The sequence below is a fragment of the Cryptomeria japonica genome, chromosome 2, assembly GCF_030272615.1.
Source record: "Cryptomeria japonica chromosome 2, Sugi_1.0, whole genome shotgun sequence".
In the NCBI taxonomy this organism is placed as follows: domain Eukaryota; kingdom Viridiplantae; phylum Streptophyta; class Pinopsida; order Cupressales; family Cupressaceae; genus Cryptomeria; species Cryptomeria japonica.
In genome coordinates this window covers 530,382,089-530,395,803 of record NC_081406.1, presented here as the reverse complement: position 1 = coordinate 530,395,803, position 13,715 = coordinate 530,382,089, and the positions used below count along the sequence as shown (strand labels likewise).

The following is a 13,715-nucleotide window of genomic DNA, read 5'->3' as shown; positions in this document are numbered from 1 at the left end:
AATAGAGTTAAATCATCACATCAAAAACCAAAATACTTTAAAAAAAAGGAAGTTAGAACTTTACAAAACCCTAGACTTAACAAATGATTGTCAAATCTTTTAATACCAAGTCTTTATTGAAGATAGGACTCCCTCTTAATCCTTAATCAAATAAGAATCAATAAAGGAACCAGAAATCATATAAAACTGAAGATGCTACTTGCTTTTCTCTTACTTTCACCTTCTGCAAGGTGAATTTTCAGAAAACCTTCATCTTTAACCCCGAGAGGCTGAGATACAAACTAGTTCCCATCCGAATAACCATGCCTGAAAGGATCCTTATATACTTATAAAAAAAACAGGCGTGAGATTCAAGCAAGCAAAATACATAAGCCAAATCATCTTTCAAACTGAACAACTGAAATTGAGATTTCTTAGAAACCCAATCACAAGATATAGTATGACTACATACATATGATTGATAAATATCAAGTAGAACAGAATCTTCATACTTTGCTGAACAAGATCCTAATTATATTCAACTTTGGTGGAAGTAGAAGAAATTAACGAGTAAAATGCTTCCCTCAGCCTGAAGAGATCTCAATGCTAATCACAGAAGGAGACCACTGACTTGTTCATCTTTCACTCTTCCTACATATGCTATTTACAACAATACATTCTAACTTCTACTATGTAGGAAAGAGCATCATCATAACCAATTAACTGAAAGCAAACTGTCATGCAGTTATTTTAACAAATAACTGACACATAATAAAACTGCATTTGTCACAGCCTTTAATGACATGAGCTCGAATGCAATAGGGATGATATAAGGATGGTAACTCGGGATAACACAGGCACAAACTTGTTTGCAGACCTACAAGGATAAACACCTGTCACAGGGAACCCCAGAACATGATTGGCCCAACACGGGTTAATTCAAAGAGAATATCATTTTCCTTTCACACAACCCAACAGGGGTTTTACAAAACTAAGTAAGCACAAACCCATAAGAAGCAAATATTGATAATGAAACCCTTATTATTACAACTTGACAAAGAAACCCCATATAAACAAATTGACAAAGTTATTCAACAGGAATACTTAACCTTCAATTATCATAAAGTCTCTCATCGCAAAGTTAATAAAGAATTAAGAAAAATACACCTGTTGATGTTTAGATAACACTGACACTGGAACCGAAAGCTTCCCCAAAAGAAACTATCTTTGCAGTCTATCTTCAAAAGCCATAATTCGCAATCTCCTCTTGATGTGTCTTAGCACAGTCAGCTAGGGTTTGAAAATTGGTGGGAATACAACTGATTTTGTTAGCAATACAAAATAGTAGTTGCATGTCTAGTAGCAAAATAAATCTACCATACCATCAAAGATTCAATCATTATTAAAATTGGATCGGATCACATCAAGGGTTAAGAATCATGAAATATGTACCAATCTAGGGTTTAGACCAATTCTGAAAATCAACAACTCTGAAGGTCTGAATAAGGTAATAACTCCACAGTATACACTTTGCATTCCAGAGATTTGAAAATCTGAAAGGAGAAATATCAGTTACTTCCTTCTTTGGTTCTTCACTCGAATCTCCACAATCTTTAATGAATTAAAGAATGACTCCTTGATGAGGACCCGATGATGCCCTCTAACTTCACCCCTGTCATTATCTTAATAAAAGACGAACAGCAACCTGAAGGTAAGAGCTTACTGAAATCTGAGGGTTAGTATAACCTTAGCTCTGATACCATGTTGAATTTAATATCTCAGATTAACAGTAAAACAAAAAACAGAATTAAGGTGTTGATTTTGTTAAATCAGATTATTAGATTTGAGGACTTAAACCAAGAAATCAATAAAGTAAATGCACAAGAAGACTCAACACGAATTACCCTGGGAAAACCTCCACATCTGGAGAAAAAACCCAGCAAGAACAATCATCCGATCTGATTATGTATTGTATCCAAATTGTAACTGTACAACACTTAGCTTTTGGAGCTTGATGATGATGTCTAGGTCTGTACACCAACTTGCCTAGATCAGCCAGCAATCTGAAGCATTTGATTCGTCAAGGATGAAGGGTTTCATGCTTGCAGCCCATTTGGATTCATGCCTTTCAACATCAATGAGTCTTTTATAGGTTCGCATTAGTCTGACATGTATTTGCACCAGTCATCAATCTGGGAATGCATGTAAGTCTGATTGAATCAGCCTTGCTCAGATCTGCACCAGGTTTGTCCTCCTTTTAATTCGCTTCTTGACTGAAGCATGCACCAAAGGATTCGCTCTGAATCTGCTATTTTTGCATCAGGTATCTGATATAGGTTGCACGATATTTTGCACCAATCTTCTGATCTTTATCACACCAAGCATCTGATAGCATTCGCACTAATAATCAATTATAATTCGCAAGTAGCAGAGGGCAGAATTCAGAATAGTATTGCAGAGGTATTTTCGCCTTGTGGTTGAAGTGTATGTCAAATGACATTAGGTGCGCTGTATTTATAGGAGGTTGGTGCCTTATTGGGTCAGCCCAATAAGGCACCTTTTGGCGCCAATAACAAATTTGATTTTCCATTATAAAGTCGGCTTAGTAAAGAACCTTTTCCGTCATATAACTAAGCCTTGAAAAAGGCTAAGGTAAGGTGCGCTATCAAAGGAGAAAAGTGCCCATCCCTGTATTATTTTAGCTCATTATTTTTCGAGCTAAGTTACAAAATAAACAACACGAAGGAGGTAGAAGATAATTTTGATGAGAGTGGCGTGGAGCAGTCAACCATTCCTGATTGGTTGAGAGAAAGAATTAAAGCCAAAGTTCCTGAAGAGGTTCACCATATAGATAATACAACTGAACTTTTGGCTGAGTTAGATAAATCCAGCAAGATGAAGCCAGCCAAGAGATTCTCCTTGATCCAGAGAGATAGTGCAGGATCCAGGACAGTTCGGGTGGCAGTACCTAAGGCAGGGAAAACTCAGGATAACATCACTCCTAAGGATTATGAAATCACTACTATGAATTTGGGTAAGCCTACTCAGGCCCAAGAGATCCAAGATTTTGATGATTCTTGCAACGCTATCAAGACAAGACTAGCTAAGGAAAAGGAAAATAGAAAGAAGGTGGAAGATGAAAATGAGCAATGGAAGAGATATGTTCAACATTTGACAAAACCTATAGATCAGGAGGAGGTACCTATTGCTCCGCCCATACCTCTTCCACAAGAATCATTAAAGGATTATGAGGACATGAAGATAACTTTCAGAGAAGCTAAGGAATGGACAGTTGATGCCTCAGAACGTGATGACATACTTATTGAGAACCTGATATCAGCGCATGACTCCACATCTTCCTTATTGAGCAGAATTCAAGACATGGTTGAAGCTTGGGAAGATGTTGAGGATATTCAAAGAGGAATCATTCCATATCTAAAAGCAATCAGAGGACTTTCTCAGCAAGATCTTATAGACAGAAAAGGCATCCAGCCCGATGACCTATATGATTTCCATACTTAGTACTTTGCCTTGGTTACAAGGGTTGAATATTTGAGAAAATCCAAGGCTAAATGTTCAGAAATTGAAAAGACCATCAGAGATATTCAAGACAAGGTCAACTTTGTGGTAGCTGGGATATTCAAGACAGGATGAGGTGCGAGAAAAGCATTTGCATGCAGAGAATTTAAGGAACAAAGTTCAAAGAAACTTCTTCAAAGTTTCAGGGCCAATTCTCAGGGAGAATCTCTCCAGAGTTTCGAGCTTCATATGCATAGATGAAAATTTCTTGACACAAGCAACTGGCTGGGAAGACACTCTTGCCACTTGTACTGATGATGTGGATATGGTCGACTTCCAAATTAGCAACTTGCCAAGTGTCACCATAGAGGAGGTGCAACTTCTTGTGTCCAAGTACATCGAATCTACAAAGACGGAAACTGGACACTCACCTCTGTGAGAATAGAAGTTGCGCCACTTGTCTCCTTGTTCATTTTAACTATTAGAGTTTGGAGAAACCCTAATTAGGGTTTTGAAATTTTAATCTGAGCCCTTGATCATTGTTCGATCTCGGTCGTTCATAATTTTTAAACTTCTATATAAGGTTGCCTCCTCTCATTTGGAGAGGGTGAGGTTTTTGAAATATTGTTGCATGAAGGTCATTTTTCAGATAATATATTACATGTGTGCTTTCTCTTAAGGCTTTGTAATCCCTATTGTTTGAGTGATTAAGCAAGGTTTTCAATTTCTTCCACCAAATAGTTTAGATTTTATTTCATGTATGTTAAATGAATGAAAGATCTGATAAGTATTGGTTTATGGTGTATCTTCAATCATACTTTTGGTGAATGGATGATTTTCATTCACTATGCAAAGTTAGTCTGAGCTTTCCTGTGTGCATGCTTAAACTTCCAATCATAAGCACATTCCTTGAAGATTGCATCCACTTTGTGTAGTTGTCCTAAGTGAAGCGAAGCAAAGTGTGGTTATTGAGTTCACCGAATCAATACCGTCTCTGGAATTCATAGGATTAGAGTAGAATTCTCAACCCTTATCTCTTTTACCTTTTTAGAAGTCTAAAACCCCGAAAAATCCCAAAAGACGGAGAGAGAGCTTTAATTGACAAATCTATCTAAATCCCAATGTTGTTGACAATTCATTCCAGCGTAAGTCCCTTTGTGTATTACCAGCAAATCACAACGCCCATTGAGCTTATCCACACGTCAAGACCTGACTAAAGAAACCTTGGAATCGACATATGATCTTCTAGAAATCTTAGCATACGCGGTGATATTTCAAGAGAGGATAAATTATCTTTGGGTACTTTATTCTAATGTTTGGTAGATGATAAAACAGACACCAACACAGAGGTATATGATGATATCACTTACTGTGATATGTTGCTGTCCCTGATCTGAAATTATACGCTTGCAACAATAACTAATGGTACTGTTTCTGATATGATTGTATAAGCTTGCAACAATGGTGGTTCTCTCTCTGATTTAGATCTTGTTCTATATGCAACTGATTATTGACACTTGGTCAAATGCTCAACTAGAGTAATCCAATAAGGATGAGAATAAGAAATAAAACTGATTTGATGATTTGGAGGGGGAGTCCGGTCTTCATCTTATATGTTGGGAAAGGTTGCATTTCAAGAGATATGTCCTTTCTTAATCATGTTTCCTCATACTAGATCACACCTCTTCATAACATAAATTCTTAATGCACTTGCACCCCTTTCTCTAATTAATTGCAGTTAACTTAATCATTCTTAATCGCACCATTTCCTTAATTAATGTTAATCGCTGTCAACTTACTTGCAACTATTCTCTTAATCATATCTTGATGCTTAATGATTATTTGTCAACCTTTGTTTGGTCTCTATCATTAATTTCACATGTTCCCCTTAGTTGCTGTTGTCCAATTATGGTGTGTAATCACAGATCTGCACAACATACCATGATTAATGGCTATTAGTTATCTTGAGACTAATCGTCATTCAGTTGTCTCTATACTTAATCATAATCATCCTTATTAATCCTTCTCGTGCATTGATAATATGTCTTGATTTGATTGATCCAAACAAGGCATAGTGTCTTATCAATCACTTGTATTTTTGTTTGGTCTTCATGTATGAATGAATGAATGATTTTTACTGACGTCCACGAGACTGATCAGTCTATGGGACCAAGAACAGGTTTTCGTATATGATCACTAGATAGATGCTATGAAGTGATCTCCTTATGTGATTGGTATGTCACTGATACATGTTGCCTTCATGGTGAAGAGGGATTTATAAAAGAGATCTTCCTCACTGCTTGTGTATCCTTAGTATTCTGATTACTGCTTCAGTATAGATCATACTTGGTGTGTTGCATGCTCATTAAGCCTTTCTCCCTTGATCGATGGATAACATATCGACTTGCTTGTCTTCATTACACCTTGACCTATTGTGCTTCTTTAGGAAAATCGTGAAGTCTTATGGAATAAGAAAATTTCCCACAATGCTTCTATGTTATAATTGATATAAATATGTAACTAACTATTAGTACTATGTACAAATTGTTATCTTCTAACTCCTACCTAATTGAAGATGCTAATCAAGGCTGCCACCCTTGATCACATAATTGTTTATTGTTGATTAACTTTCTAGTTTAAAGATGGGGACATCACAGATTGCCCCAAGAAGAATCATTTCCAAAGGTACCTCTTTCATGTAGAACTTCCTTTGGACGGGCACCAGAGATCAATTTAAATATCACTTCGTCTCGTAGAGTCATCTTTGTAAAGGTAAGAATAGAGGTACTCTTAGCCTCAAGGACAATAATATCTTCAACCAAGCTTTTGTAGGTAGGTTAGCTTAGAGACTCATTTCTAGCAAAGAAGAGCTTTCTATATCAATATTCTCAAAGACAAATATCAATCAAGTGCAACCCTTTTTGCTTCTTTTGTATGGATGATTTTCCTAAAAGATCGGTTATTTGGGAAGCAATGAAAGAGAACAAGAATTTGGTTAGCTATTTTGGCTTTAGCATTGTTCAGAAGGGCTAAAGTACTTCCTTTTGGTATGATAAGTGGATCTTGGATAAAACCTCAAAGAATTCCAAGATATTCACCTTCTAATGAATATCCTTAAGAATTCTTGGGGCCCTGACTATTGGGAGGAGGAAAGGGAGGAGAAAGATATTTCTAGAAAATGGAGATCTATTCCTAAATTGATGGATATTCTTGAAGTTTGTAGGATACATCTTGTAGATTTTCTTCAAAGATTTAGGCCTTTTTGGAAGAAAGATAACAGTCTTTTCAGTTAGAGTTAGGAAGGGAGGAGGTTCAACTTTGTCAAGAATGGATACTGTAAGCTTCTTCCCCCTAGGAATCCACCTTTTGTTTGGGATAACATTTGGCATTCAAAGGCTTGGCCAAATTTTTTTTTTCTTTGGCTGATCTGCCATTCGCAAATCCTCACTTGGGACAATCTCCAAAGAAGGGGCCTTTTTGGTCCTAGTTGATGTTCTCTCTACAGCTCATGAGGAACTCTGCTCTCACATAACTCTACAATGTGATTTTGTGAAGGGTATTTGGAATAGATTTCTAAACAAGTTTAATCTTGAGTGGGTGTTCCAAACCCCCTTATAGATAGTTTGGAAGCTTGGAGAAGCCTAATGGCTCTTAATTTCCTTAAAGATTTAAGGGGAATGGCTCCAAGCTTCATACTCTTGAAAGTGGAACGGAATAAACAAATTTTTAATTCCAAGGAGAAGACATAAGAAAAAATTTAGGAGATCACAGAGGCATGCTCTAGAATCATGATTTCACTTAACATCTCTAAGTCAAAAGAAGGTAATCCCTATGAGATTTCTAGTTTGACGAGTTGGCCTAAAATTAGGAATTTTTTGACTGCTCTTTTCCCAAAGTTTGGAAAAAGAATGTGGTGACCATTGATGTTCTCTAACAATTAAGTAGGTCAAATTGAACTTTGAATGGACTTCCAAGAAGAATTTAGGATTGTCTGGACTAGTGCTCTCAACAGATATCAAGAGGGTATGGCAGTGACACTAGGTACTCACTTTATGGGTATTGATTTGAATAATATAGTTGAAACCAAATGTCTTACTTTGGGCCTTAGGTTGGGGATTCAGTTGGAAGCTCTAAATCTTATCATTGAAAGTGATTCTAAACTATTATCAATCATCTGCATGATGGAAAAATCACTCATTTTCAGATACAAAATTTTCTCAAGGAAGCAAAAAGATTAATGGATCAATTTGATGCTGTCTAATTAAAGCCTGTGAGGCATGAAGGCAATGAAGCTGCTCATTGGTTGGCTACTCCGAGTTTCTAGGAATGATATCACTACTTTGTGTTTGTTGGGAATGCCTTTGGACCAAATGCAACTATTTTCTCCTTTTTGGGGTTATTATTAATGATGACACAAAATCTGATAATATTCTTCGAAGTGGATCAGTTGGCTTTTTTAGGCTTAATAGCAATTGTTATTTAATGGATGTTTGTTATCTACCATTGTTTTGTTGGATAAGGTGGGATGAGGATGGCATCTCTATATATGCTTTCAGACAGCCCTTCACTCACCATTGTGTGAATTGCTTTCTCCTTCTCACTGCGGTGGAGTGGTGTTCTTAAAGTTACTATGGCAACTATCTGGTTGTATAGTTCAATTTTGTTCTTTTGCTGGGCCCTTCTGCTAGTGATGGGTAGCCATATATGGACATGCCTCCCTCGGGCCATACCTGTTTGCTCATGGGGCTCTTCTTGTGTTGTGCCATTACATTCCCTTTCAAGAAGTCTGCATGAAGGCATTGAAGTCTAGCAGATATCTACAGGTGATTTTGATCCTTTCAATATCCTTCCGCATAATGAGGTCACAAGTAATGCTGATATTCCTTCCAGTTTTACTGTTCATATCACTAGAAATGAGGAGATTAAGTCAAATTCTACTCTCCATACAAACTTTCGCAATCAGTTGAAAAGGGTGAATGTGGTGGCTATGGAAACTACCTAACAGTCTACATCCAAAGGAAAGCCTAAGGAAATTTTGGAGGACCTTATTCCTTCTAAAGCCCGTTGCCTAATTGGTTCTTCTCGTGATAATACTCACAACAAAAATTTTGGGTTTAGTAGCCTGCAACTTGGCTTGCTGGCCGATATTTGCCTTCCTTTACAAAATTTCTTGGCTATTGGAAAAATTATGTCCAAGAAACCTGGATTGAGAGCATGAACCTTTAAGATTTAACTTCTGCTATCAAAGACCTAACGGAAAACTATTATTGATAATTAACCCTTTATGATGAGAATGGAAGGTGATCGTAGAAGAAGAATCATGGATGACCAAGCAGACATGTTGAATGCTATCAATGCTGGCATGAGGAATCTAAAAGGACATCCATCATAACTTGAGATCTCTTGTGTAGGATAGGAGGAACTTAGTTCACCAGTTGCACATATGGCTTTACCATGAAGGTAATGGCCAGAAAAATACTGAGTCTAATTCTCATGTGAAGCCCGATAATCTTGACCCTTAGGCTCTTTTGCTTTATGTAATTCTATTTTGGCTTTCAGCCCTGTTTTTCTTTGAATAAAAAGTTAATAAAATTTATAGAATGATTGTACAGTCTGAGTTGGCCTAGTGGTGGAGAACTTGTGCTCTTGAAAGAGAGGTCACAAGTTCAAATCCCATAGGGGGTAGGGTATGTACATCTTATCAGCTTCGGCCTATTACTGATCAAAAAAAAAAATTTACCTAATGAACTGCATTCTGTCAAGATTTATGAACTGTATTGTGCATGTTTATAAGTACTGCTGTAAAAACCGTATTTCAATTATCTTTGTTCTTACAAAATACATTTTACTTGATATAATTTTTTGTAACTAGAAACACTGTCTTAACTGACTCTTAATCTTTTTAGTAGTCAACTTAAGTAATTAAATAATATGAAAAATAAAATAGAATGCACAGGTTAGGTCGTTTACATAGACCTTATCTGTGCAAAACTACTATAAGTTTATATACTTTAAAGCACCTTTTAAAATGGAGCAACCCAATAAAGCATTAATCTTGAAAGGCCAGAAAATGGCAAAAAGCACAGATTTTCCTCAACTTTAGCCTGACTTGACTCAAGACTCATCAAGGATAACCACAACCTCTAAAGAATTACTTATCAAAACCAATGCATAATAACGTTGGATAAGATCACTTTTATGTTAACGTAACCATCAGCGAAAAGTAGAATTAAATTGTTGGAATTGACTTTCAGAAAGTCAAGTCGGCTAGGTAATGTAAGAGGAGAATCATTTTAAGCCATTAAATAGCAGCCTTTGCCCTTTCAGCCCCTCTACGTTTACCTAATGCCTGCATATAACTTTCACATCATAATTATCATCCTCCTAGTTCAACCTGCGCAGTTTCTATCCTGCTTGATGAGATAGAATTCACATAATATTCATCTACTTCAAAAGGTCAACCTCATAATCTAGAAATCGCAGAAATTTGGCCGGATTAATCATATATATAAACTTTTAACAGAGAAATCAAATTTTCCGACCTCAAGTTGACTATTTCTCAAGCCACAATGACAAATAATATCAAATTCAAGTTTTCATAAACTCGAATATGGTTACAATTTCCTTTTCTATAAATTCAGTCCCTAATTTCTGGCAAACATGAAAAAAAAAATTCTCAATTCAGAAATGTCAGGCAATGCTAATCACCTGAGAATGGGCGGAAAAGCTAACTTTGCTGCGGAGTTGTGAAAGCTTCTTCGTCAACATTTCTTTGCCGGCTGGCGCCTTCTGTAAAATCTGGTTAAATGTTTTTGTTTTCTTTCATAAACTTATCGTGCCAGGCGTATCATTTTGGGTATAAATAAACAAAGAGTGGTTTGATTTTAATTTTATGGAATACGTATACATAAGTATGCACAAGATTCAATTTTTGTTGTGTCTTTCAACTACCTACTCAAAATATCATACATGTTAGGCCATCTATATTGACTCTTTCAAAGGCACCAGCGGAAGATTAGTATTAGTGGAATATATATATTTTTAGTTTTTATAATATATAGGTGGAGGTTTATGGTTTCTGTATTTTATGTCTAAAAGTTATAAAAATATTAGATTGTTTATTTTCTTAATATTTTTTTGGTATAGAAGGATTTTTTTTTTGTATAATTATAAATAACAATTATTTATACAAAGATGTATTTGTTTGATTGTAGTATGTTTTCATTTTGATATAATATCTAATTGTCTTCTTGCATACTTTTGGTCTCTTTCACAATATTAGTGGGACACGTGATGCTCACAAAAAGAGATAGACATGCTTGGGTTTGTATTATGTTTTCTTTTTTTATTGATATCTAATTGTCTTCTTGTAACTTTTAATCTCTTCATGTCCAAATAGTGAGACACATTATCTTCCTACCACTTTTGGTCTCTTTCACATCAAGTCAAGGGGACATAAATTATCTTACTACAACTTTGGGTATTTTTCCCCATTATTAGTGGGAGATAGTTCAATTTGCATTCATTGTAGTTTTTTTCTCTCAAATTATGGTCATTCAAGTGAATTCTTTTGTCTATGTTTTAACTAATCAACATCTCAAAGAAGTTACTAGAACAATTGTTTCTAGAGAGAGCCACTATCACGAAAAAACCCCAAATTTTCATAAAATAAAATGTATAAGTTGAAGATGGTTGGCCTTTTTGGTCTTCCATCAAATAATTTAATACCATTGTATGACTATAATAACATTGATTCACAACTTGAACATTTTTATTTAATAACATATGGTTTTAATCACAAAATTTTTTCATGAAGCATGTTGAACTTGCATTTAGCATACTAACATGGCATTAAACTTGTTAGCATGCAAAATATTGGCAAGTGGTTTTATAATTTTGTTTCATGATCACAACCATTATAAGGTCATTATGATTCATGCCCCATCACTTTCAAAGAATACCCTCTTGGTATTTTCTTACTCGACATTACCTTATTTATTAATGAATTTGATAGCCTTAAAGTATTGGTAGAGATATTGTTTTCTAAATTATAACTCCTGAGGTTTGAGGTTGATAGTGTTTACTACGATTACACATGTCATAGTAAAGGAAGCTAGATGAAACTTCCTACTTAATGTATGAAAATAATATTAAATGGGTTGAATCACATAATTAAATCAAAGAACATCACACATTCAAACATATGCAATACAAAAAATAGAAATAATAACAAAAAAAATTAACCTAGGAAAACACAACAATGAAGGAGCTTCAATGTATATTTCAAACTCAACAAATAGTTACAATACAAAATCATAGTATATCTTACTCATCTATACACCTGTTCTATTTGGAGATATTTGGGTATCACGACCTCTTCTAAAATCATAGGTCTACAATTTTCATCCCAAGCATCTAATATTTGATCAAGCCCTTGAACCAAAAACCATAAAATGGTTTCACAAAACAATGGAAGAATACAATGGACTAAATATGGTGCCTAGATCCCAATGAAAATTTTTAATGTCTCTTTCATGATGGGTCAACAAAACTAAAATAGTATGTAACTCCCATGTCATAATGTATGGCATACCCATCCACCAAGCAAGGGTGGTCCACTTTTGACTCATTATCTATTTTTCAAATGTGCTTTATGAAGCATCACAACTTATGTTGTCTCAATTTTTTAACTTTCAAAAATAGACAACCCCTACAATTTTTTACTCATTCTATGAGGCACATTTTATGAGGTTTAAAACTCTTATTTGTTAATGTCAAATCGTTAGTGGGTGTGTTTGTCATCTTTGTCCAAGTTTTTCTCAGCCTTTGTTTTTCGTTTTCTTATATTTTTGTTTAAAATTTGGTTTTGAGTCTCTCTCTGCAAGTGGGGACTTTTTATTTAAATTGCAAGTCACTTGTCTTTACTTGTAATCGAGTCTTAGAAACCCGATTACAAGTTAACTTGTTTTTATGTAATGTATTTATGCACTTGCAATCGGGTTCCTAAGACCCACAAGTAAAGTTCACTTTACAAGTAAATAAAGTCACTTGCAAATTACCTTCCCAAACCCAATTCCAAGCTAGTAACTTGGTTTTCTTGACAAATTACTTGTGTTTCGGTTCTTAGAACCCGAAATCCATTTTCTTTAGGTTTTAAAGTATTTTGCAACTTGTATCAAGTGTTTCAAGACCTGATCCATTTTTCCCTCTCATTTGTAACTTGCGTAAGAAGACCCGAGCTTCATTAAAAATGTGGTCTTTTAAGTCCGGCATTGCAAGTATCTTGGTACTCCTCATGTAGTTTGGGCTTTAAGACCCAATTACAAATGAGTTTTGTTGTTCTCTATCTGAGATCAAATCTCTAGACTTGCATTGCAAGTACCTATAATTTTCACTCCACATGTAGGTTAAGTATTAAGACTCAACCTGCATACTCTCATCCCCACGTCTTTCCTTTGCAAGATCAATACTTGCAATCAGGTCTTTAGGACCTGACTACAAAGAGACACACTTTGGTCACTTGCAATCAGATCCTAGAGACTTGATTGCAAGGGATCTCAATGCATATAAGGATAGTAAGCAAAAGCCAATGCTTTCATATGTTGATGACAGTAGTGATGAAAAATGAAACGAATACACTGTCATATGCATAGAGAGGGTCAAAATATCACAAACCATGAAGCAAAGAATAGTGGTCGAGGTATTGTAAAGAGATCAAAATTTTGTGTAGAGCAGATGTGATACATTGATTGATTATTGTTGTAAAACAGATATAAAGTATTGTTATTTAGTCAAGTCCTATCTAAAATCAGGGATGAGAGTCCTAATCTCACCATTGGGAATATTTTCTTTCCTTTAGTAAATGTGGCGATCAATGCCACGATAAGAGAGGACTTGACAAGTTAAGGAGTAATGCAGTAGAGGAATGCATTATGGTAGTAATAAATGTCAAAGTGAAAGACATTGACAAAAAACAATGCTATGTGGTAAAAAGCAATGACTATCATTATCACAGTGGCCAATAAAGAATGTTTATTTTCTTCAAGTTCAGTGGTTGATCTTGAATACTTCGAGTACCACTTAGATAGAGGATGATGTAAATAGAGTCATGTCTCGAACACTTAGATTAGTTTCTGTATGCGGGAAAAGCGGGTCGATAGAACTCAATATGTGAAAATATTCTAAAAGACTAGTCCACACACACACACAGGACTTCT

At 35.4% G+C, this 13,715-nt stretch overlaps 1 protein-coding gene across 2 annotated transcripts in view; it reads right to left on the bottom strand.

The window, feature by feature from the left end:
• LOC131052155 (uncharacterized) overlaps positions 1 to 10,470 on the bottom strand; it is a 170,216-nt gene extending 159,746 nt beyond the window's left edge. For both annotated transcript variants that reach the window (XM_057986756.2, XM_057986757.2), the window contains exon 1: positions 10,207 to 10,470. In XM_057986756.2, the coding sequence (XP_057842739.1) occupies positions 10,207 to 10,266 (60 nt within the window). In that variant the 5' untranslated portion in view covers positions 10,267 to 10,470. The remainder of the gene's footprint in view (positions 1 to 10,206) is intronic.
• Positions 10,471 to 13,715: the final 3,245 nt, after the last annotated feature.